We start from the raw sequence: 26,081 nt of genomic DNA, 5'->3' as shown, positions 1-26,081 counted from the left end.
TAACGTTCGAGCATTTTATTAATCATAAGAGAGGAAAAAATAAAACAAGTATACACCAAAAAAATTCAACAATTGTAAAGTAACATGCCACTAACAGAGGGAGGGTGTGTGTGTGTTTTGCTGTTAGGGGGTGCGTGGTTAGAACACACACTTGTTTCACCTGTCCAGTGCAAGAACCATAGAGGCAGCAGCAGGAATCTGGGGAGTGGAAGGGTTCAAGAGATAATTGGGGAATGTTGGAGGACAGGGGAGGAAAAAGTTGTCTTTTTTTCAATTTCTCAATGTCACATGATAAAAACTGAGAACCCCAGTTGGCAGAGCTTCCAAGATTCACCAGAGAACGCTACCTGATCATCCCTCCCTTGCATGTCTATTAATTAGGAATCCTTTCTCATATAGCATCCCCATGGCTTCATATTTAGGAAAGACCAAGCCTGGATAGTTAGAAAACACACTGGTAAGTCCCCGACTCACCTTAGTCCAGAGGTAGTAAATACTAAGGCCTGAGGCAACACAATACTTGTCAGCTTCAAAACCTCTGCCTGCAAATCACAACTCATGAACTCTTTCAATCACAGGTGCCATTTCTAATGCCTACCTCCTACCAGCAAAGAGAAGCTCACAACATTAGACATGCAAGGGATGTTATTTCCCAATTTGATCAGGTAGATTGTAAAAGAAGGTCTGACCAACCCTCTCTACTGCAGGTGGGAAAGCTGATTTATTTCATCACTCTCAGCAAGAGAGGATTTTGGCAAATCAAGGGATCTTTTCTGCCTCCCAGCTCATTTCTAATCTTCATTCTGATCAAACTGGTGTTAAGAATTGAATGGAAAAATTGGGGACTTCTAACTCTTTATGATGGGAGAACTAAAGGACCCATCGGGCTGCCAGATGAGCACGAAAAGGGCCAGATTGATACTGCATTCGCAGCTATATACAGCTTTAGGGACATTCTCATGCAAACCCTGGCCAATAAAGTTACAGGTTGGCCTAAGCGGCAGGTTTTGCCTCTTGCAAAGCTCAGATTCATGCCAAGTGGGGCTCGAAGGGGCTGTTCTGCTTCTCTTGCTAAGCTTGCATCAAGACACAGAACGGGGGGACTGCTGTTTGCTGCCTCCTGGTGATGGAACAAAAATTAAACTTTTCTAAGATGGAAAAGGAAGACTCTCACAGCTGCCCAAGAAGGTTTGAAAACACAGAGCTAAGAATAGGAGAGGGAGATCAGCTACTGGCCAATAGCACTGTCTCCACCACATGGATCGGGGGGGGGGGGGGATTTGCGGGTGTCATACACATGCTGGGAAAGGGGGACAGGATGGGTCCAATGGCGTCCAAGCTGAAGAGACAACAGAGCCAGGTCCTAACGTTCAAGCCAACGCCAACACTGTATGAATAAAATAGAAAGTGAATAGGTTACAAAACTAAGAAATATTTTTGCATCGTCAGTTTTTGCCTCCAATTAAATGGTTCCTTCACTGCGAGTAGTAGAGGACAAGGACTCATGGGCCAAGAGTGACTGCTCTTCTGGCTGAATAGAAAACAAGGAAGCTTTGAGTGCAAAGACAAACAAGGTTGGGAGGGGGCACAGTTTGCTATTGGGTTGTTGATGACTTCAGTATGAATTGATAGCTCACAAATGGGAATGATGCAGGAGAGGCCATTCAGCCCCAATACCTTCATGTCATCGCAAACATGCACGTCTTCAACAAAGGAAAATGGTTACAGAGTCCTAAGTAATTGAGTGATGTGCATGTCCTGTGCCACGCTAAGTGCTACGAAGGAGACTTAATAATACCGAGGTCTTTTTAGGCAAACAGAAAAGAAAATGATTACAGGAACGAATTGCAAGGAAAAAGAGTGGGAAAAGTTATCTCCCTTTATACCTGTTTCTCAATCTGGGAGTCGGGACCCCTGGGGGAGGGGTCGCCAAAAACTATCAGAAAACGTATTTCTGATGATCTTAGGAACCCCTTTGGCAGAGAAGGCTGAAAATCTCTGTCTGTCCTTCCCTTCCTTTTTAGAAACAGACAGTGAGTCCTCCCACCAAAAGCCTTCATCTGCTATGACTAGCCGGCCTCTTAGCGAAGGGGAGGGCTGTTTCTGAGACTTCAAGTGGGGAGGGGAGAACAGGCACATTCGGTGCATGGCAATGTGGTGCGTATGTTCAGGCAAGGGAGAGCGTGTGAGGCTGGAGGGAGATTCGCACCAGCAAATTCCTTCATGGCATGGGGGTTCTGTGTGGGAAGTAAGACCCAATTCTATCATTAGTGGGGTTCAGAATGCTCTTTTTAATTGTAGGTGAACTATAAATCCCAAATGTCAAGTCTGTTTTCCCCAAATTATACCAGTGTTTACATTTGGTCATATTGAGCATTTGTGCCAAGTTTGGTCCAGATCTATCATTGTTTGAGTCCACAGTGCTTTCTGGATGTAGGTGAATTAAATCTCCAAAACTCAAGGTCAATGCCCACCAAACCCTTCCAGTTTTTTCTGTTGATCATGGGAGTTCTGTGTGCCAAGTTTGGTTCAAATCCATCGTTGGTGGAGTTCAGAATGCTCTTTGATTGTAGGCTAACTATACATCTCAGCGACTACAACTCCCAAAGGACAAAATCAATCCCTACAACCCCACTAGTATTCAAATTTGAGCATATTGGGTGTTTGTGTCAAATTTGGTCCAGTGAATAGAAAATACATCCTGCATATCAGATATTTACATTACAATTCATAACAGCAGAAAAATTACAGTTATGAATGAAAATAATTTTATGGTTGGGGGTTACCACAATATGAGGAACTGTACTCAGGGGTTGCGGCATTAGGAAGGTTGAGAAACACTGCTTTATACAATATTAAAAACTAGCAGCATCTAATGATGAGTGGATAACATATCTCCTTCTCCCAAAAACAGGTTAAAAAGGACAGAATTTTCTACCTAGGTATGTGTTGAAAGAGGATTAGACTAATTTATTGTGGTTAAGGCTATTGGTGGTTACTAGTCATGGATCCCATGTTAAGAGAAAGGCAGGATACACATTAAATATTAAATAAATGAAAAAAAAAACCTGATAAAGTCAAGATGGATATTTATCAGTTCTAGTGCAAATCAGAGCTGTATGATTTGGTAACAAAAGCAGAACATATGTTCCTGTTTATGGGCTTTCTCGAGCACTTGGCTAATCATGTTGGGGCAGAATGCTATCTATAGACTTTGGTCTGATCCAAAGGGACAAAACAAAGAAACATCCCCGAACACCTGTTCTTTGAATGCAAGTATTTTTGAAGGTTGAGTATCCTGTACAGGTTGCCTTTTATATAAATGCCCTTGGGTCTAGCACCATTAATACGCCAGCACTCCTCTGTGACACTAAATCCATAAACTGAAGCTATTAAAGCAAGAGGTCACTAATCTGCATACACAATGACAGAAAGAGTAGGCATATAGGCTTTTTAGAAACAGCCATTAAAAGGCAAGAACTTGGGTGGAAAGCATTTACTCTCATCATCTGCAGTCGTATTCCTGGTTAGAAGTAGGATCTGGAACTGACACACATTTGTTATAAAAGAGGTCAAGGCTACCCGAACGGAGGAAAGGAAGAAGTGTTCCAAACTTACCGGTCAGTGCCTCCTGGGCAAAATATTTGACATCCACATCCGCATCCTGTGTTAGTTTTTCCAGGACTGGCTTAACTTCATTCTGAAGGGTGCTGTGGGTTTAAGAATAGTGTGAGATTATGCCAAGAGAGGAAAGAATCAGTATCCAAGGTCTCATGGGCGTTTTTGCTTCTTTGTCTCCATTTCCACCTCCCAAACTCTTTAAACAAGAGAAATTCAGGAGCTTCACAAAAGAGTTATCCTCGGTGATACCCAGTACCTGTTGTCCAGGATTGGTCCAATTTTCTGAAGGGATTTGGCCACATTGAAGCGGACATTTGCTACTGCGTCACCTGCCATCCGCAAGACGGTAGGAAGCATGTGCTTTGTGGTGATCTCCTGCCCGCACACCTCTGACAGCACCTAAGGGAAGGGATTTATTTATTTATCGTATCAGGAGTGAACCAAGTGCACAGTTGTGATGTATTTGAAAAAAACATACAGTTTAAAAACTTGGCTTTATGTATATTTAAAGGGAATTGGGGACCTGGATCATGGTTCCGTACATATCTAGATCCAAATCTTACATTGTCCTTGACTTTTAGGCTTCCTTCTGGCTCTCTTGCTAGCTTGTACTCAATAGATTAGAATAAAAAACAGAATTCATCTTTGGGTTGCTTTGAGTTTTCCGAGCTGTATGGCTATGTTCTAGAAGCATTCTCTTCTGACGTTTCACCTACATCTATGGCATGCATCCTCAAAGGTTGTATCACAATCTCTGAGGATGCCTGCATAGATGTGGGCAAAACATCAGGAGAGAGTGCTTCTGGAACATGGCCATACAGCCCAAAAAACTCAATGATTCCGGACATGAAAGCCTTCAACAATAGAATTAATCTTCTCAAGGCTAATCTTGGAAAAACTTTACAGAAAAGCAACTAGTGGGCCACATCATAGATTCTACTGCCTTGAACACTGGACATCTAGTCCCAAAACACAAACAACAATTCAACTTCAATTGGAACACCTTGAAAGATGGCCATCTTAATGTCTCCTAAATAACTTATTCTATTGTAGAACAGCTGATATATACATTGAGTGGTGCAGATTGTTGGAATCCAACCCCACACTGCCCAAGTCTCAAGTCCTCAATGAGTAACAGGTTGGTTAGTTTAGAATAGTCTGAGGGAATTCCCTTCCCCCATGTCTCCTGTATGACAGTTGGGAATCTATTTACTTTGTTCTCTCTGTGTTTCTACTCTCATTCTGATTGGTTGCTTAAAAAAAGATATTTTTCTACTGCGGGCCTTTTTGAATCTGACTTCTGCCTTCTTACACTTTAGTATGGAGAGTATGTGCTGTGCACTTTGAGATCTCTCGCTCTCTCTGTGTGTCAGAGAGATGTAGTGATTGGTGTTTTTCCTTTTTTTAAACCTTAGAAGAGATGGGTGTTAGAGTAGGTCAGACCCAGTTCTTGATTATGAAGAAATGCAGTTATTTCTTATTATTGTAAAGAAACCTTTTGTGATTTTTTAAGATTGGACTCTGCATGCTTGCCTCCTAAGATCTGAATTCTTTACAGCCACATCACGCAGCACTTCACACTCTGCTCACTAAAGAACTGATGCTCAATTTTTGTATCCTGTTTGTTTTTGGATGCTCTGCTTTATTTTAGAGTAGTTTTCCCTAACACACTCAAGTCTAAAAATCAAGATTACAGCCTTGATCCTGCTTGGAAGTGACAGAACATAAAGGTGCAGCCCCAAACTTGTGGGTGAAAAATGACTGGTCTGCTATGGTTCAGAGATCTACTGTTGTAAATGAGTACTGGATACTGTTTTAAAAGATACATCCAAGACTTAAACCTGCATAACATCCCTCATGATCCTATCCAGGGAACTTCAGCTAAGGATCAAGGAAGGATTAATGCTGCATTCTGAACAAGATTCTACTGACAGGTGAGGAATGCAGAAAAATATTAGAGGAGGTTGTACGTGCTTTTTCAATTGTTCGTATTCCTTCTCTTCATTGCTGTCTTTGATTTCTAGTCCTAAATTTGTCTCCTGACACAAAATAATTTCCAATGCATAGAATTTGTATTTTAAGAAAAATATATTTAAACTTCACAAGTCTACAAAAGTGCAGTTAAAAATGCAGTTGAGTTATGGTAATTTTGAATGCCAGATCCATTTGATTGCTTGTGTATAAGCCAATTCCATGTATAGTTCGAGGGCAAGTTTGGGGGAACAAAATTATAGATTTCAATTTGACTTGTGGCTAAATCGAGGGTCATTCCATGGAGAGGGGAAAGCGGCCAGGACACCTCAAGAGACCAGACACCCCTACAAACCTCTGCTCATTCCATGCCCAGGGATTCAAAAAGACCAGATGCAGATGAGGGGAGAGCAGAAGGCATAGATGCTTTTTAAGGTTCTCTTGAGTCAGACAAAGCTCTTGCCTTTTGCCACTCTATTCAGAGAAGGTGGTGGTTCCTTTTATGAGAAAAGTACAGCACTCACATTGACCCATGGAGAAGTCAACCCAGATTTTTTGGAATGGTGTCTTTGCTAAAATTCCTCAACATACCCAAGTATATAGAATAATCTTCCTTATTAGATACTGGATAACAATGTGTTGTCAAAGGCTTTCGTGACCAGAATCACTGGGTTGCTGTGAGTTTTCCCTGGCTGTATGGCCATGTTCCAGAAGCATTCTCTCCTGACACTTTGCCCACATCTATGGCAGGCATCCTCAGAGGTTGAGGGGTCTTAATCTTTGAGGATGCCTGCCATAGATGTCGGCAAAACGTCAGGAGAGAATGCTTCTGGCGCATGGCCATACAGCCTGGAAAACCCACAGCAACCTACTGGATAACTAATTATATCTTCAGGAAATTGGAAATGCATTTCATACATAATTTTCTAAACCTAAGAAATATGCTTCTATGAATGTTTTGAGTTGAAACTAAAAATATACTTATGCGGCCTGTTTTTAAAATTTGTTCCAACAGCAAGAGGTAGTCTTTTCTTAGTAGAAACCTGGCAATTACTGTATAAATAATCAAGAATATCCCCTGGCCCTCTTGCTCAACATTTACTCCAGATGTTTCTTCTATTCCAAACCCTGACCCAACTTACGTTGATACAGAAGAGCGTGGTCATGCGGTGTAAGTAGTTGGGGTCATTAGACATAGCCAGGACCTTTGGGATGATTGTGGCATGGGCCCAGTCTTTGCCAAACTTCTCCACTAGCTTCTTGAGGTTGCTAGTAGCTGCCTCTCGGATGGCATAGACTAGGGAGCAGGAGAAGAGCAACATGAGCCAAGGATGTGGGTTAAGATAAGGAGTAATTGAATCCATTCTTTGTTTCACAGGGAATATCTCAAGGGGACGTTCCAGCATTTTTGCCAGAACAAAGAGGGCTTGTTCTTGTTGTTTATCAAAACAGCAGTTGCTTTATATTTAAAGTAAAGCTAAGTAGCAGATGGGGTCTGAGAGTATCAAAGAAAAATCCTGCAATCCTGCTATACGTGCTATGAGAAATCCACCTTAAAACACGGAAGGAAATCTATCCCATACACAGGGAAGAACCTCCCATTTTATGTAAAACTTGCATGAATGAGGGTACAATAAAGTCCTTTATATCAGAGAGAAATGTGTTATTTATTTAAAACATTTATATTCCACCCTTCTCACCCCAAAGGGGACTCGAAGGAGCACAGCATATATATGGCAAACATTCAATGCCGGGACACAAATTCTTATTTACATATATAAACATTAAAAACAATTATCAAAATATTAAAATACACCATTTAAAACCATCCTAGTCATCCACGTCAAATCTAATTGGACTGGTAATCTTTCTTATTGCTGCTTTATTGCCCTGTCCTGAAAGCTTGGTCCCACAGCCAAGTTTTTACCATCCTTCTAAAGGACAGGAGAGAGGGGGCTGACCTGATCTCACCAGGGAGTTCCATAGCCGGGGAGTAATCACCGAGAAGGCCTTGTCTCTCGTCCCCACCAATCGTGCCTGTGACAATGGCGGGACGGAAAATAGGGCCTCCCCAGAGGATCTCAATCTCCGCAATGGTTCATAGGGAGAGATGCGTTCGGACAGGTAATTTGGGCTGGGGCCATTTAGGGCTTTATAGGCCAAAGCCAGCACTTTGAATTGGGCCTGTAGCAAACTGGCAGCCAGTGGAGCTGGCATAACATGGGAGTTGTATGCTCCCTGTATGCCACCCCAGTCATTAATCTGGCTGCCTCTTGTTGGACTATTTGAAGCTTCCGAGCAGTCTTCAAAGGCAATCCCTCATAAAGTGCATTGCAGTAGTCTATCCTAGATGTAACGAGAGTATGGACCACCGTGGCCAAGTCTGACCTCCCAAGGTACGGGTGCAGCTGGCGCACAAGTTTTAATTGTGTGAAAGCTCCCCTGGCCACCGCTGCGACTTACAATACACAAGTTTCACACATAGTCTGAACTTCTATGAATTACGTCACCATTGGCTACAATTATCACTATAGCCCTTCTCTTTTCAATAGCAAAAATCGTACATGCTTAAACTGAGGCCGTGGGGAAAACTGAATCGGGCACAAGTTATGTGTGGACTGCCTTGGGGTTGTATCCATTTACTTTATACAAGTCACCTGCACCCCTTCACAATAATAATTAAAGAAGATGGCAATTAAATAGATGTATATTCTAAGGCACCTTCCACACAGCTGAATAAAATCCCACATTATCTGCTTTGAACTGAAATATATGGCAGTGTGGACACAGATCACCCAGTTGAAAGCAGCTATTGTGGGATTCTCTGCCTTGATAGTCTGGGTTATATGACTGTGGAAGGGCCCTAAGTACAGACACCGATATGATCCCACAGGCAATTTGCAAAAGATTTAACAAAGCACTTAATAGTGGTTTGCAACTCTGCCAGGAGAATGGGGAGCATGGTCTATGGTAGTTTGAGAGTGTAAGAAAAATATATTTCTTCAATTTTATAAAGCAAGAGATTCACAAATTAAAACCCCTACTGATCAATAATGGCAAATCTTACTCGATAAATAGCATATTTCCATTCTTAAATCATTATTATAGTGAGTGACTGCAGGAGGAAAGCATAAAATAAAAAAGAAAGGCTTAAAATAAGGGGTAATATTAAGTTGCACCCCTTATTTTATACCAGGTTGCAAATATTTAAGGTTTTGGTTATAATTTAAGAATTCTATAAATTCTATAAAATACTAGAATTACAAATATTCCTTGAATACCAATGTAGAAAAAGCCATGGAAACAAACTAAATTACTTTTTCACCATTATCCTGGCATTAGACTTTAATTTAATTGCTTCTGTGGCTGAAAAAGGTCTCTTCCCCTCTCCCCATTAAATGGCAAAAAGCAAACCAACATCTCTATTTCTCCATTAAAAGCTGCATTAGTCACTACCCTGCTGTAAGTGGAAAAAGAACACAATGGATCCCATTAGTTTCAAAGTGCACTTTCAATATTGTGGATTACTTGTTCAGTTCTAGAGCATTTGCCATTTTAGAGACGTGGACTAAAATCTAAAGAACTACTTCAGCATGTGCTCTCCAACTTCTTACTCACAGGAAGTGCACTGAACTAGTAAAATGAAGCCTTCAATTAACCTAAAGAAGGGATGCTTCAGGTCCTACACAATTTATTATCATCATCATAATTCATTTTATTATTAACAGTGTTCATATGCTACTCAACGACAAAGTTATCTGGTAGATAACACAGGTATATGTAACAATAAAAATGCACTAATAGACAAACAGACTGCAGACCTATAACACTGGCTAACAAACATTATGGTGCCTCAAATATTAGCCCTGCTTCTGGATATATTTGTCCTGCTGATTTCAAAAATGGCAAGAGTTTCCCCTATCAGCTCTAATTTTTGAGATACAGAACACATGGCATCTACCAGACGCCATCTGCTCGCAAATGATAACTGTATCTAAAAAACAAGATACCAAGATTTTTTTGGTGTGGTTTGGCTGTGTAAACGAAGAGACCTGGAAAAATAAAATTAAAATGTTTACCTCCTACACAAAATCAGAAAGTGAGAGCACATTTCTCTAAAAAAGGGAATGCCACAAAAAGGGGTCCCACTTCTGAAAAACAATCCTTGTCCTGTATAAGCACCCAGAGAAACCCCTCTGAATATGATTTCAGGATCTTTATATGCCAAAGTAACTTGTTTAAAACTTGGAAGATAAACCTTTTGAATCTGGGCTGGAGGTGAACAACAAAGCCAGTGCTTACGATAATCACAATTCAACCTAACATCACTAATTTATTATTTCACAGTACATTTCTGAATTGTAATCTCCCAATTAATTTACAAGGGCAACATCAAAACAACACACTACAATAATCCCAGGGCCCTTCCCCAACCATATAACACAGAATAGTAAGGCAGATTTTTTTTTTCTGTGTCAGGAGTAACTTGAGAAACTGCAAGTCACTTCTGGTGTGAGAGAATTGGCTGTCTGCAAGGATGTTGCATCTGGGGACATCCAGATGTTCTGATGTTTTACCATTCTTGTGGGAGGCTTTTCTCATGTCCCCACATGGGGAGCTGGAGTTGACAGAGGGAGCTCATCAGTGATCTTCTCGGATTCAAATCTCTGACCTGTTGGCCTTCAGTCCTGCTGGCATAAGGGTTTAAACCCATTGTACCACCAAGGGTTCCATCAAGGCAGATAATCCACAATATCTGCTTTGAACTGGATTATCTGAGTCCATACTACCATACAATCTAGTTCAATGTGGATTTCATACAGCTATGTGGAAGGAGCCCCAGGAATCCAAGTTGAAGTTAATTACACCTTGAAAACTGAAGCAGGATCTTATCTGTACAGGTATGGAGGCAGCCAGCAAATCAGCTGAAACTTTAGTGATAGCTTCTCTAAGTTGATAACTTGCTGATTGATCAAGTCTGATACAACGCTCCTGATGAGAAAAGTACCTATATTCTATATTTCAACATCTTGTAGCATAGGGCAACACTGCTAAAGGAGGAGGGGAAAAGCAAGAGAGAATGTAGGAACGTCTTGGTTACAGTGTTAGGTCTTACCATGATCCACAAGCCACGCCATGCAAAGAGAGTTCAGCTTCTCATCAAAGAATTCCACACCCTAAAAATGGAAAATTGGTGGTGAGTTCAAATTAACTTGCAAGCTTGTTAAATTACAGGATTTTTAAAACCAAAGCCATAATTTTAGGAGATGTGATGGTGTTACAACAATCAGTAAACTATTTTTTAGGGTCATGTGTAAAAGCAATAGTGAATTTAAACCACTGAATGTCCAAGAAATTTTGGAGATGAACAAGTAGAAAACATATTATAATAATTATATGAAATTGTTGAAATTAGAATAAGCAGAAGCAATTTAAGGACAGAGCTGTATTTTTATAACACCATGTGAAGGAACGGCGCTCCATGCAGTCATGCTGACCACATGACCGTGGAGGTGTCTACAGAAAACGCTGGCTCTTCAGCTTATTTTATTTATTTATTTGGGGCTTTTACATCCCATCCTTTCTCAACCTCTGTAGAGACTCAGGACGGCTAACAAAGTGGCACCTCATGGTACCCACATCAAAACATAAATATACAGAAATGGAGATGAGCAGCACACCTGAGTCGGACACGACTGGACTTAATGTCAGGGGAAAACCATTACCATTTTTTAACTATGTGAAGGAAAGGAAGGGTGGAGGTTAATATAGATTTGGGAATAGATCATTTTTTTTATTTTTCGTGTCAGGAGTGACTTGAGAAACTGCAAGTCGCTTCTGGTGTAAGAGAATTGGCTGTCTGCAAGGGCATTACCCAGGGGATACCCGGATGTTTTAATGTTTTACCATCCTTGTGGGAGGCTTCTCTCATGTTCCCACATGGGGAGCTGGAGCAGACAGAGGGAGCTCACCCGAGCTCTCCCTGGATTGGAACCTCCGACCTGTCAGTTTTTAGTCCTACCGGCAAAAGGGTTTAAACCAGGGGTCCTCAAACTATGGCCCGGGGGCCGGATACGGCCCTCCAAGGTCATTTACCCGGCCCTCGCTGAAAGTCTGAAAGTACACAACAACAACAACAATCCTATCTCAGCCAAAAGCAGGCCCACATTTCCCATTGAAATACTAATAAGTTTATATTTCTTAAAATTGTTCTTCATTTTAATTATTGTATTGCTTTTAACTGTTTTTTGAACTACAAATAAGATATGTGCAGTGTGCATAGCAATTCATTCATAATTTTTTCAAATTATAATCCGGTCCTCCAACATTTGGAGGGACTGTGACCTGGCCCTCTGTTTAAAAATGCTGAGGAACCCTGGTTTAAACCATTGCACCACCAGGCACATAGATGATGTGACATAAGTGTTGTATTATGTCTTTAATGTTTCAAAACAAATATTAAAAAATCAATTATAAAAGGACAAGAAAAACCCCACTCTCAATCGGTAGGCCAAACAAAAAGGATGTGGAAAGGGAACAGACTTTGGTTGAATTGTCAATACTTCCAGTTTCATTGGCAATAATCTTCAGACTGTTTGAGGGGGAACAAACAGGTCAGCTGACACAAGAATCTTAAGGTCATTATTTTCCTCCAGACACACAAGTACTTTTCATTCATTTCTAAAGAGCTCATGCAGCACTTACCAGTTGCCCAGCCAACAAGGGCATGTACTCAATGATGGCCAATCGCACACGCCACTTGGCGTCCTCTGCCAATTCCACAATGGCTGGGAGCAGGGACTGAGACAACTGCCGGATACCAATCACCTCATTCACACAGTCCAGGTTGGAGATGATGTTGAGTCGGACTTCAGGACACTATAGAAAGAGAAATGGGTTACATCACACAAGGGAGATCTTATCTTTACTCCCAGTGGCAGTTTCTAACACCTGCTCCCTCTTTTTGAGCTTCCTTAGTTGGAAGGCTAATAGAGAACCGCTGTGCCTTCTTCCACCTTATGTGAATTGGACTTGCAACCTGTTGATGTGTGAGATGCATTCTTGAAAGATATAGGTCTTTCATTCAGAAATAGGAAGGAGTAACTAACAATCACCCTCTCACAGGCATGGGTAAACTTTGGCCCTCAGGGTGTTTGGGACTTCCACAATTCCTACCAACTGTTAGGAATTGTAGGAGTTGAAAGTCCAAAACACCTGGGGGGGGGGGGGCAAAGTTTGCCCAGGCCTGCCCTCTAAACTTCTAAAAAACCAAGTTTCTACTACCTACCAAATACTTGGTCATCTAGTTCAGTACTGTGAGTTTTCCTAAGGCCCTTTTCCACCCTGCTTCGAAAGCATTTAAGTGCAGGATTGAACTTGGGATCTTATACAAAACATGTGCTCTGCCACTCACCAATGAAGCCCCTCTAGAGAAACTACTCTATTTTATTATTTGTTTTATTTTTGACATTTATATGCCGCCCTTCTCACCCTGAAGGGGACTCAGAGCAGCTTACAAGTAAAAAGTAAATACAATATATTATATTATTACCATAGCACAATATTAATATTATATATTACATTGTACTATAACATTATACTGTAATATTATTAGTAATATTACATTTAATATAAAATATATAATTATAATACCATATTATTAGTAGTATTATATTGTATTACATTATAATATTATCAAGGACAACTATGGATCTGTCCTCACAAAGAAAATTACACGCTTCAAATTTAAAGACATAGCCATTAAGTTTGAACTATCAGTACGTGAAGAAATCTTGTAATATCTTAGAGAATGAGAAAAGAAACACAGTACAAAGCATTTTACAACAAATAAAGGCAAAATTCAATGTCTCACATACATATAAACTAAGTCACAGATATAAACAAAGCATATAACTGAGCATTAAAATCAGTAAGATAATTAAATATAAGATAGAGCAATAATTTGACATGAAGACATAAACATTAAAACCACCTAATAAAAACACTAAAATCACATTATCCAAACTCGTAGACTGGGGCCATTCCAAATGTCGATTGCACATATTCCATATTTAACCTATCATAGAATACCTTATGTACTAGTGTGCGAGTCTAGATATTATAGTCAGAAAATCAAACCAAAAAACCTGGGTTGATTTATTCAGATTGATTTGAGTAGCGTACCATCTTTTAAAAAACAACAACAAGCATCCCTTTCTCTGAGTAGAGTGGCAAACATTTCAGGAGAGCCCAAAAGAATCTCTCCATCGTGGTGCTGCTTTTGGTCTTTATGAATGTTTGGATGGGGAAATGGCATGAGTCATATTAAAATCTGTAATTTTGATCTCAAAATCTGCCATCAACTTATATATCAGTCTATACAGTAATCTTATGAAAGCTTATGCTCTAAGGTGCTACAAGGTTTCTTTGAATATTTCAAATTTAGTTTATATTTTCCTGTATGTTTCTATAGCTACTTCTATGCTTTGGTTAATTCTATGAGACTGTTTCCTTAGCATCATACAAAGTGGTTCATGGCAAGGAAGCTAATCAGACATGTAGTAATGCACATAAGATAGGAGAGCAGGCAAATGTTCCCTTGTGTGAGCCCTGGGAACTAGAGAGAGATGTTTTGAGTACTCCAGAAAGAATGGGAAGTATAGGCCAGGGGGAAGCACTCACCTCATCTTTGAGCTGAGCCAGGAAGAGAGGCAGGAGGTGTTCAATTGTGTTGTCCTTGCCCAAAATGGGAGAGAGCCCCATGATCACAGAGGCCAAGGCGGATTTGACATGTTGGTTTGCATCTGATACTAGTTCCTAGAAGGAAAAGGGGAGAATTTTTAGACAACACATGCTGGAGAGAAACATTTAGGTAGCACTTCCTGTTCTTGCCCCCTGCTGAAGAGGCCACCTTTATTCTGCTTATGTGATAACCAACTAATGAAGATATATATATTCAATGTTCTGGTGCCACACCACAAATACCTACACTCTCATTTCTTAAAACTTCCCAGATACATGCATGCTGCGAAACAGCCAATATGAATGCACATCTTGGGAACTACCAAGGCTTTGATCAAAATCAGAAGTAAGGAATTGCCCTGGCCATGCATAATAAACAACTGCTTGCTGTTCTTTCTTTATAGAGTCCTCCTGCTTTCTTTCCTTCTTCAGCCTGCAATTCTTATTGAAAGTCTATTCCTGACCTGATTAACTGAAGAGCAAAAGTAATGGTTAAAAAAATTCTAGCTCGAGCTCAACGGAAGATGTCCTGACACATACCTTGATGCAGGGCAAGATCTGGGTCATGATGACATTTTCACGACAATCGGGAGAGAGGTTCTCACAGAACTCTAAGAAATGGAAAAAAATGGTTACCATAGTAATAAGATACAAGGATGAGGCTGTTGTTTACCTGGATAACAAAGATCAGAGAAATATTACATTTCTCTTCCCTGGTGCCCTAACTTTTTATGCTAACTCCCAGTTTTTTTGTGGCAAAATTAGGTGATTTGGCTTATATTCATGTCGGCTTATACTCACGTGTATACGCAAAGCAAAATAATGGCAGTTATAAAAGACTATCTTTCCTAATCTCTCTCATGATCATCAAGGTTGATACAGTCTTATGTTAAATTACAATTTTATATAAATATTCAAAAACATCTAATCTACTGACGCCTCAATTAATGTAATGTTATTGTCATCTATTTTTATTTTGAAATCTACCAGTAGTTCCTTCATTTCCCACCCTCAGCTTATACTAGAGCCAATAGTTTTCTCAATTTTTTTGTTTTAAAATTAAGTGCCTCAGCTTATTCGGGTCGGCTTATACTCAAGTATATACGGCATTTATTTTTGCCAGTGTGCATTACATTTGGCAGCAAACTTTTTTGGTTTCAGGGTTTTGAAAGCAAAGGTGTGCATTAGATTTGATGGTGCATTAAACTCAAGTAAATACGGGTAAGTAATTTGTACTAAATCTACCCCCAGTTGGAAACATTTCAAATCATGGAGATCAGAGCTATAGCACCAGTTATCCTTTCTGACTCCTATCACTTTCAAGGGCCATCACTATACCAACTTTATTCTGCTTCTCTTATACTGATTCCATTGCTGTTCAAGGTCTTCCACACATTATTCCAAAAACACTACGGGTCAAGTAAGTACAACTGACCTTTGACTTTGTGGGAGGCAGCAGCCCTCACTTCAGCTTCACAGTCTTTCATGAGGTTCTGGAAGGCCGGCACCAAGTCAGTCTTAGTGATTTCTGGTCCAACAGCTTTCTGGAGCTGTAAGGAATGAAATCACACCCAACTTCACCACATAGAAGCTCCCAATAGGGTTGCCAGAACTCTGATAGAAGCAATTATAACATTCACCAGAGAAAGTGGTGGTTATGAGGAGCAGGCTTTGAATAATGTGCTGGGCTTTGATTTATTTTTTAATGGCTTATGTTTTAAATATTTTAATTTTTGATGGTTTAACTGTTTTTCAACTTTCATGTGGTGGAAGTTTTAATTATGCTTCCTTTATAAGTGCTGTAAGTCTCGCTGAGTCCCTAACAGGGAAAAAGGCAGGAAAGTAATAACAAACAAGAGCAACAATCAACAATACATGTGTCTAATACAAAGTCCGTAGGCCAAATCTAGCCCTTGATGCCATTTTATGAGGCCCTCCAGATGCTGGACTACAACTCTTGTATTCCTCATCATTAAATATAATGGCTAGAAACTATGGGAGTTGTGGCACAGTAACATCTGGAAGACTGCAGTTGGTTCTGTTTTGATGGGGAGACTGGGGTTCCAAAAGGCTCATGGATATGATGTCTGGTGTTAAAATGTCCTTTCATCTTTCCCTGACCTCAGAACCACAAGTACTGTTGGGTTGTAGTTCTCATCATCCCTAGTCCACATGGCAGATAATCAAAAGTGATGTCCTTCAATAACATCTGGGGACCCACACTGGGTAAAAACTAAAGAGAACTGACCAATATAGTTGGCCCTCTGAACCCACAGATACTCTGTTCATGGATTCAACAGCCCTTTGCTGTGGCCCTCAATGAAAATGAGTCCGAAACCCTTCATGGACAACTACGAGGAGGTATAATCAGGAAAAAAAAGAGAGTACTGAGTGGAGTTTGTATACTCTGAAATTATTATGTGTATCAACAAGAACAGAAGAGGGTATAAAAAGTGTGTCACCCGAATCTCTCCACCACAATATATTGCTGACTTGCAGAAGGGATTCATACTAACCTCTGTGAACTTATCAGCCACCATGTAACGAACCCGCCAAGATTTGTCTTCTGCCGCTTGTCGTAGTGTTGGCATGACCAAGGACTCCAGGTCCTCTTGGGGCAGGAGCTGAGCAATATTAACACAGGCTTCCACGGCCAATAAACGCACAGAGTCCTATATGAGAGATACAAAATGGGTTAAAGTAAAGTTTCTTTTCAGAGTACTATGCATATCTCTGCCACAACTCGCTCCCATTCTCTTCCAGAACTTGACATGCCAGCATACCAACCTGCTCATCAGAGGCCAAGTTAGAGAACATGGGGATGATCTCACTCTTGACATGTTCCAACTCCAAGACTTTGGCAAATTCGCCCAGCTTGGAGGCTGCTGCCCGTCTCACCATTGGAGTATCATCTGAACACAGGTTCCGGAAATACCTGCAGAAGAGGAAGGAGCAGCAATAGTTGCCATTTATGATTTATGGGGCCACACAATCACTCTCTCTTACTCTGTGTCATTCACAACTCAGCAGATATAACCCAACCATTTTTGCACACTTACTGTCGGAGTTCTGCTTTCACCGAACTGGAGACTCGTGGATAACAGACGCTGAAGAGGCCACAAGCAGAGGTGCGAGAGGTGAACCAGTCACCTCCTGCCAGGCGCTTTACCAGGGGTACAAAATGGGCCTCAAGGTCAGAGGGAGAGTGCTCATGGGAGATGGCTCGCAGGGACTCCACTGCCTTGTCTCGCACCACCGTCTCTTCAACTGTCGCCAGGCTCTCAAGTGGGGGCTGCAATAAGATCGGAGGACGCATTATAGACAGGATGCATTTCTGCAGGTTATAATTTATCACTATCCATAAGAAATAGTAATAAAACAAAAATATACTATAGTTTTTTTTTAAAGGAAAAGAAATCAAGAAAATAAATTGACATTTTGATAGGACAAACAATCTATTCAAAGCAGCCAGGAAGAAAGAGATTTTCAGCCACTGTTTAAAATTGTTGTTATGCTTTTGGAGCATATGAGATTAACAAAACTTTCCATTTCTAGTAAGATAAGTGGAGACTCAACATGCAGGAAACAGAATATGGGTTACCTGCGTAAGAATTCCAATTCTTAGCCACATATTAGAAACACACCCTATATTCCTTCATGCAAATAAATTGCAGATAAATATTTTGCCAGACATTTTCATGTGATGTACAATAGAGCTTTGATGTGTATGTATGTGTGTGTGTGTGTGTGTAAATTACAGTTTCCAGAACTGAAATAAGAATTTTCTTTCCCACTTAGCAATCTTCTTTAGAAAACCAAGCTGACCCTAGAAAATGATTTATCTAAGAAAATGTTTGTCATCTGTGAGGGCTTAACACTATAATCCCCTCAAAATTATCAATTGTCAATAATAATAATAATAATAATAATAATTTTCTTTCTTTCTTGCCCGCATCTCCTGGTGGCTCAAGGCACATTACAGAATAATTAAAACATATAAACATTGTAGAAATATCACAAATTATTTTTTTCTATAAAAGATACATATTAAAATATATTTCTATAAAATACATATTAATATATACAAAAGGTAGATTAAGCAATGGGCACATGTTTGAAATTCATGTTTAAAAACTGCCTAGGAAGGCCTACTGGAAGAAATAGGTGGTTTGGTGAGAATGGGGGAGGGGTCTTCTCCGTGATTGCTCCCCATCTCTGGAAATCCCTCCCTAAAGAAGTAAGCATGGCCTCCACCCCCTCTCCTTTAAGAAACTTCTAAAAACACACTTATGCACTTTAGCACATGGAGAGGAAGAGGACTAAGCGACTTTAACTACTTGTAATGCTGGCTAGTCCCACTTGTTTTTATGCCTGCCACCTTACATTTCAAATGAACATGCGTGTCAGCCATTTTTAATGTAACTGTATTTTAAATTGCTTTTAGGATATTTGTTGTAATGTTTACTTATGTTTTAGTTAGCTGTGTCTTATTGGATTGTTTTCTTTTCTTTTTCATCACAATGCTTGATTCTTTGTTGTTAGCTCACTGTTATTACTGCTGCTTTACTGTGTATTATGTGGCTACGTTTGTACTCTACTAAGCCATTGAATGCTTGCCTTTTTGTGTGTTTAAACTGCCCTTCGGGGAGAAAGGGTGGTCTAGAAATAAAGGATTATTATTATTATTATTTAGATAGATTTTAAATTCAAACAGCTCATTTGGTTGTCAGAGCTCTTCTAGCAGGTCATTCCACATTCGTGGGGCGGCCGAAGCAAGGGTCCTCTGAGTAATGGTCACCAATCAGGTTCTGGCAAGATGGAGTAAACTGTCCATCAAAGGACCTCAGTGTGCAGGGCAGATTGTATGGTAACCTGAACCCAAACCATGTAGGGCTTTAAAGGTCAAAACCAATATCTTGTACTTTGCCCAGAAACTAATTTGCAACCAGTGGAATGAAGGAACAGAAGCACTCTCAAATTCTTAACACTTTTTACTTCCATTTCTTTCATCTGCTGAAAATGTGCCCCCCCCCCCCCCTGGGCAACTTACCAATAGACAGTGGACATATTCAGGGCCCCCAACCAGAGCCGTGAAAGTTCCCAGCTGCTCCGCGAGGGCCAGTAGCACCTCATCTTCATCGTAAATAGTATCTGTAGGAGAAGGAAAAAAACAATGGAAAAAAAAAACAGTTGAAGCAAGCAAAGACAAATAAGCTTGCAATGATTAAAACTATCACAATATAGCGGAAACCCAGGTAGTGAAAACAGGGTGATAATTTGTTTTTAATATTAATTATCATAATTCTTTGCCATATATGATATTGGTTTAGAAACCATATTTAAAGGCAGAGAGGGTGTTATTATTTCGTCAAGTAGAAACTTCAGCATTGAAAACAACCTTCAGCTACAAGCTCCCAGCCTGGATGAAAGCCTTACACTTTTCCTTTGGTCAGGGCTGTACCAATAAGCATAAAAGAAAGAACAACGTAGTAGTCTGCCTGAAGAATTGTGAAATGCCACACAGCATGCATATTGCAATCTACAAAGAGAAACTTCTAAGGAGGCCTTGGAACACAAACTGGGGCATTGTCCAAAGCGGAAATTGAAGCACACAAGTGTTTTGGCTTTCAGAATTGGCTCTGATTGCTTAAGACTGGACACCAATAGAAAGGCTTTCATTACCTGTGAGAAAAGGCAAGAGCTCACTGCGTGTCCTCTCAACGCCCAGGGCCAATGCAATGGTGGAGAGCTTCTTGATGCTGTTCAGACGAAGCTGTAGTCAAAAGAGAGAAATCCAAGGAAGAGATTCAAAATAATGAACCACTCGAGGAAATTAACTAACCTTGCACAAACCCAACATCTTGATACTGAGTCTCGAATTGCCTTAGCTATTACCCTGCTAATCTGGGAAATCAGCCTTCTGTAACTTGGGCTTCTCACAGATGTCCTGAATTTCTGTTTCTATTATCATCATGCTGTTACTGGCTCATGGAATTGAACTCCAAACACAGAGAGGGGGATACCATATGGTGAGAGATTTATATCATGTTCTATTTTCCCATTCAGCCTCACCCCTCAAAGAAAGTCAGAGTACATAGAAATAAATTACACACAAGACAAGGTCCACACAGATAAATTAATCACAAGCACGCCTGGTGGGGACGAGAGACAGGGCCTTCTCAGTGGTGGCCCCTCGGCTGTGGAAACGCCCTTCCTTCAGATATCAGATCGGCTCCGTCCTTACTGGCATTTTGGAGGAAAGTGAAGACCTGGCTGTTCGAACAGGCATTCAATTAGGCAGTGTAATTGATTATAGGAACATGGAATAACGGATGATGAGACTGGATTCTGATTCTATTGATGAGACATGAATGATTTGTCATATTGATGTTTAATTGTTGTTTTGCTATTGCTTTTAAATGTTCCAATGATTTTGTAATGTGTGTATTGAAACTGTTGTTGTTAACCGCTTTGAGTTGCCTAAGGGCTGAGAAAAGCAGTATATAAATGAAGTAAATAAATAAATAAATGTTCAAGTATACATCATGGAGTGAAAAGCCAGTAAAAGTTGTTGTCCAAAGGTCTGAAATATACATTATGATATGATCTCAAAGAAACATTTACAAAATGCTGTCTTGTTCGTGCATTTTAAATCTTGTGTGTGATGTTTTATGTGTAACCGTTGTGTAAATGTATGTTGTTACTGTTTCTTTATGCTTATGTATTGTGTATTTTTGTGTGTGGCACCTTGGAGTGCTTTTGTGAACCGCCCTGAGTTCCTTCGGGGAGATGGTGGTGGGATATAAAGCTTTATTATTATATTATTATGACACATAAGAAATTGGCCTTCGACAATACATTGAATACTTTTTTTAAAATTGCCTGGTTTTGAATTCTCTATAAAACAGCCTAGCTGATCAAAGAATGGAAAACAGAAAAGATATGAAGTAAAAGTATTAAAAGTCTTTGAAAGATTCTCACTAGGATTGGATATCATGGTATGTGTGGGCAAGTTCCAGAAGTCAAACAGAGGAGGAAACAAAGTAAGCTTTTCTCACTTTTGAAACACTAAGCCCAATCATAATCAGAGTTTAGAAAACTGGTATTTTTAGATTATCACTATTAGGATCATCTACATGGCCATTTTCCATTCTGACTTACTTTATGCACTGATTCATCTTTCACAAACTGAGAGGGCAAAATGGAATAGTTATCAAGTGACAAACCTTTAGTTGCCAAAGGAAAAGAACAAACAACCAATTATGAGCCATTTAAGCTTTCAGCCCAAATGTTTAAAGTGAAGATTTTAACAACTTCAAATTTCAAACACAGAAGGCTAGAAGGAATAGACCCCTGTCCTGCCTTTGTAACCACTACATAACTGGGTCCCAACACAGTTCAGGCACATAAAATTCCATGTTATGATACTTGGTTGACCTGCTAAACTGGTCTCAGTCCCTCCCTATCCTCAATATATTGTCAATTTGACAGGTTTTGACTGGGAAGGATCAGTGACACACAGCTCTGGATTGTGCTACTTCTGGTAGGATAAAATTATAGTTAACAATACAAACATCTAATACTAGTGCTCTGAGTTTATTATAGCAGAAAGAGATATTCAGGCCAATGAGAAAGCAACAGTATGCCTACGCTGACGTTCAGGGTTCACCAAGCTGATGGCCATGTTTATCATGACAGATGCCAAAGACAGGGCCCGTGTAGCGCAGATGTTTGAACAATAGACAAATCCCCATTTGGACAAGGAAACCCTCTGGGTGACCTTGAGCAAGTAACCTTCCCTTAACCTCAAAAAAGCCAAATAACTTGCCAAGTAAACCCCTGATAGGTGCACCTTGGAGTCCCCATAAATCAGAAATGGTCTGAAGACAAAAAAAAAAAAACAAATAATGGAAAGCAATCTCTCCATAAACATGAGGTGTATATTTATCTATCTTTACAACTGAGAGAGCCCACATGGTATCTACAGCATACAACACTTCCCAGCAGATAGGGCTGGAATAGCAAGTGCAACCAGAAAGAAAAGCTGCACAGGCACTATCAGGATCCCTCAATAAGCATGACCATTTTCCAGTCTGCCTTATTCTGAATTTCCAAGATTGACTACATCAGATTATTATTCATGTCAGGAGCAACTTGAGAAACTGCAAGTCGCTTCTGGTGTGAGAGAATTGGTCGTCTGCAAGGACATTGCCCAGGGGATGCCCAGATGTTCTGATGCTTTACAATCCTTGTGGGAGGCTTCTCTCATGTCCATACATGGGGAGCTGGTGATGACAGAGAGAGCTCATCCATGCTCTTCCTGGATTCAAACCTCCAAACTTTTGGATTTCTGTCCTGCTGGCACAAGGATTTAACCCACTGCGCCACCGGGGGCTCCATTACATCAGATGACACAAGTGCAGTCAATTGGGTGCATATGCCCCCAAAGCCCTTTTGGTAGCCCTTGGTGCTCCCCAAGCCCTTATACAGCCCAATTTTCTGCTGGACCAAACATCTGCCCAAAAATGTCAACCAAAATTCATCAAAATAATATGATTTTACTTCCAGTTTTGACAGGGTGGTGCAATGCAATCTTCAAAGACGTAGAGGGGGAAAATAAAAACAGAGCTCCTGTTACAGTTGCCTAGCTCTAAACTAAAACAATATGCTTTACATAGGCATGCCCTTAAAGACTGTTTCATTGTATTCTTTCAAATTTACTGTCAACTTATGTTGTCCCATGAATCTCATAGGGTTTCCTTTGGCAAGAAATAGTTGTCTAGGAAAGTTGTACTACAACAATGTCATGACTCTTACCCTGCTGGAAATCAAGATCATCTTCAGATTCCACTCCCAATTTTGCTATTTTGCTGAAGGCACAAATTCTGTGTGAGAGGCTCAGAAATCTACCATTACATTTTTTTAAAAAAAATTAGGATTGCTAAGATAGAACAGGCAACTCTGTCTCATGATCACTGTGTGAGGCATATCAGGCACATATTAATTTCCTAATAAATCTAAAAGAGGGTTTCTGCTCTTTTGCTGTACACAGTTAAATTCCCATTTACAGTCTTAGTAGTGCTTGCTTCAATCTTTCCTGGGCTATTTATGATAACAAGGAATTTTATTATCCTCATTTCATCTATGTGAGATTCTAGAAATTGGGCCACACATTTTCAGTGGCTTTATTTTTCCAAAAAAGAATGGTCTATTTCCTTTCAGAAAGCATCCCCAGCAGATCATCTGTGAATTATTATTATGCTATTTTAGATTGTAAGTCGCTCGGAGCACCTTGGTGGAGAGCAACTAATTAAGAAATAAAGTGAAGTGAAGTGTATTAAGCAAAGCAAGAAGGAAAATATTACAAAAATGGTACAGAACTTCTGCACAACTTTCACGCTTCGTACCATGGATAAAAGATAGGTGTTGGCATGGTTGTGAACAAAGAGGGGTGTTTAATCTTATGATATGGGAATGTGATTAAGTGCAAGAATACTGGAAAATGATTGAAGGAGAAATCAATAGAATGCTAAATTTACAAATAATAATGGTTAATAGAAAAGTAGTACATGCACAGATAAAGAATATACAAAAGGAAAAATTGGTTGACAAATTAATAGCGTGTGCACAAATTGTTTTAGTGAGGGGTTGGAAAGATAAATAACAAATTGCAAATGGAATAGTATAGAAAAAATTGAAAAGGTCACAATAACTAAGAGGATGTTGGAACCAGTTAGGAATTATTTAGAAAATGTGCTTTTTTTTTGGTCCTGTCAGGAGCGACTTGAGAAACTGTAGGTCGCTTCTTGTGTGAGAGAATTAGACATGACTTGAATTGTCATTCAATCTGATGTCCTATACTATATTAACTAATCCTGTTAATTTATTCTGTTTCCATGATATTTCCTATGCCATTATACATTGTTATCAACCTTACTAAACCACTTATCCTTTAACTAGTTCATGTAGAGGTCTTTCCTCCCCACCCACTCCAAAATTAGTGTGCTGTTATTGTTATGTTGTTTTACGTTGTTTTATGCTGTCTTAATTGTTTTTGCTTTGTTTTTAATTGTATTCTGCCTTGGGCTTGGGCCCCATGTAAGCCGCCCCAAGTCCCTTCGGGGAGATGGAGGCGGGGTAGAAAAATAAAGTTCTTCTTCTTCATCATCATCTGCAAGGATTTTGTCCAGATGTTGTGATGTTTTAACATCCTTGTGGGAGGCTTCTCTCATGTCTCCACATGAGGAGCTGGAGCTGATAGAGGGAGCTCATCAGCGCTCTCCCCTGATTTGAACCTGTGACCTGTTGGTCTTCAGTCCTGCCGGCACAGGGGTTTAACCCACTGCGTCATTGGGGGCTCCTTAGAAAATGTGCTAAGATGTGGAGTAAAAAAAATTAAGACTGAGACTAATATTTCAAATGTAACTTCTGTAGTTTGAGGTATACATTGCATACACAAGGAGGGGAGGGTGGGAGTGGGAAAAAACAAATAAAACAATTTTTGAAAAGGAATTGCAATTTTACAAAGCCTTGAGCTTTCACTGCCAGAAAGGGCTGGTGCCTCCCATGATTCCATAGCATTATGCCATGGCAGCTAAAGTGGGGTGAAACTGCATTAATTCTACAGTGTAGCTGCACCCTGAGAAAGGTATTTCAAAAAAAGGGGAGAAGAAATGCCACACACCTCCATCCTGGACATCACCAGGCTACATCCAACATGGCTTCCCTATTGACAGCCTTCCCATACAAGTAGATCTCCTAACTGGCCCACCTCCATTGAAAAATAATAATACAGCAATGTCTTTCCCAGGGTGTAATTCTGAATGAACTGGGGCTGGCATCAAATAGAAAAAGCCTAACCCCCCCTCCTCTGGATGGACAGGAAGCTTCTCTGCATTAAATAAATAGGCCAAGCCTCGCCCATTCACTCCCCTCTTGGGTTTGAGCCCCGTATCAGAAATATCACCCGCACGGCCAATCACGTGGCGGCTCTCATCCCGAAGGGAGAGGTCAATGGATTGTACAGACCCTTTCATTAGCCAACACCCTCCTCTTGTCTTTTCTTAAATGAAGACCCTTCCTGCCAATCGGGCTCCGTTTCTGATTGCTCTCATCCGGGTTTCCTTATAAAAGGGAGCTCCTGATTGGTTACCGTGCCGGGGCCTTCGCTTCGCATTCCCCGGCTGCCTAAACCAACACTCAGTTCCTTTCCCTCCGTCCTAGCTGCGCTCCCACAAAAACGGGCCTTACCTGGACGTCCTCATTCCGCAGCTCGTCGATCAACACGGCAATAGGGTAAAGCGAATCATCTCCGTCGGCGGCCGCCATCTTAGCTCCCGGCTTCTGTTCTGACGGGGACGCGGGGTTCCCACAGACGCCTTGCAGGGGCGGGTCTAAAGTCATTGGTGGATAAGGATGCCACTCTCGCCTGTTCCTCAACCCTATTGGTTACTGTTGTTCAAACCCCGCCTCTTCATGGCTCCCGTTTGAGAGGCCTGCAGATCAATCAATTCTCCACATGCCACTCATTGGGCTGTAATTTTGGAATTTTGACCATTCACAGAAAGCATAGGGAAATACGTCATTAATGCCCGCCCCTTGCAAACTTTTACTGGCTAAACGAATTTTAGACCCGCCTTCATCACTTACTTACTTACTTACTTAGGCGATTCCTCGATGGACGAGTAAAATGGTCTTCCGTCATGGGTTTCCTTGTGGGTCCGGATGTGGCTGTGGAGCCCTATTCT

At 40.5% G+C, this 26,081-nt stretch overlaps 1 protein-coding gene across 1 annotated transcript; it reads right to left on the bottom strand.

Annotated features, from left to right (window-relative positions):
- Nucleotides 1-25,752, bottom strand: LOC137094886 (serine/threonine-protein phosphatase 2A 65 kDa regulatory subunit A alpha isoform-like). The gene is made up of 15 exons (XM_067460817.1): nt 25,585-25,752; nt 20,017-20,107; nt 19,385-19,485; nt 17,394-17,626; nt 17,122-17,269; nt 16,851-17,006; nt 15,770-15,884; nt 14,875-14,945; nt 14,275-14,409; nt 12,298-12,471; nt 10,709-10,769; nt 6,735-6,889; nt 3,878-4,020; nt 3,619-3,710; nt 1-1,387 (listed from the first exon to the last, which is right to left on the bottom strand). Exons 1-15 carry the CDS (start codon nt 25,735-25,737, stop codon nt 1,371-1,373), a joined length of 1,845 nt encoding a protein of 614 aa, XP_067316918.1. The 5' UTR covers nt 25,738-25,752; the 3' UTR covers nt 1-1,370.
- Nucleotides 25,753-26,081: the final 329 nt, after the last annotated feature.

Source organism: Anolis sagrei, chromosome X, assembly GCF_037176765.1.
Source record: "Anolis sagrei isolate rAnoSag1 chromosome X, rAnoSag1.mat, whole genome shotgun sequence".
NCBI lineage: Eukaryota > Metazoa > Chordata > Lepidosauria > Squamata > Dactyloidae > Anolis > Anolis sagrei.
This window is presented reverse-complemented; position numbering and strand designations above follow the sequence as displayed.

What these genes read in the sequence shown, in the direction of transcription:
- LOC137094886 (XM_067460817.1), bottom strand. Translation starts at nt 25,737, where the DNA reads ATGACTTTAGACCCGCCCCTGCAAGGCGTCTGTGGGAACCCCGCGTCC. An exon ending in GGCGTGGCTTGTGGATCATG is followed by an intron (nt 6,890 to 10,708) that starts GTAAGACCTAAC and finishes CCTGCTCCCTAG; the next exon opens with TCTATGCCATCCGAGAGGCA. An exon ending in GGACCAATCCTGGACAACAG is followed by an intron (nt 3,711 to 3,877) that starts GTACTGGGTATC and finishes TTAAACCCACAG; the next exon opens with CACCCTTCAGAATGAAGTTA.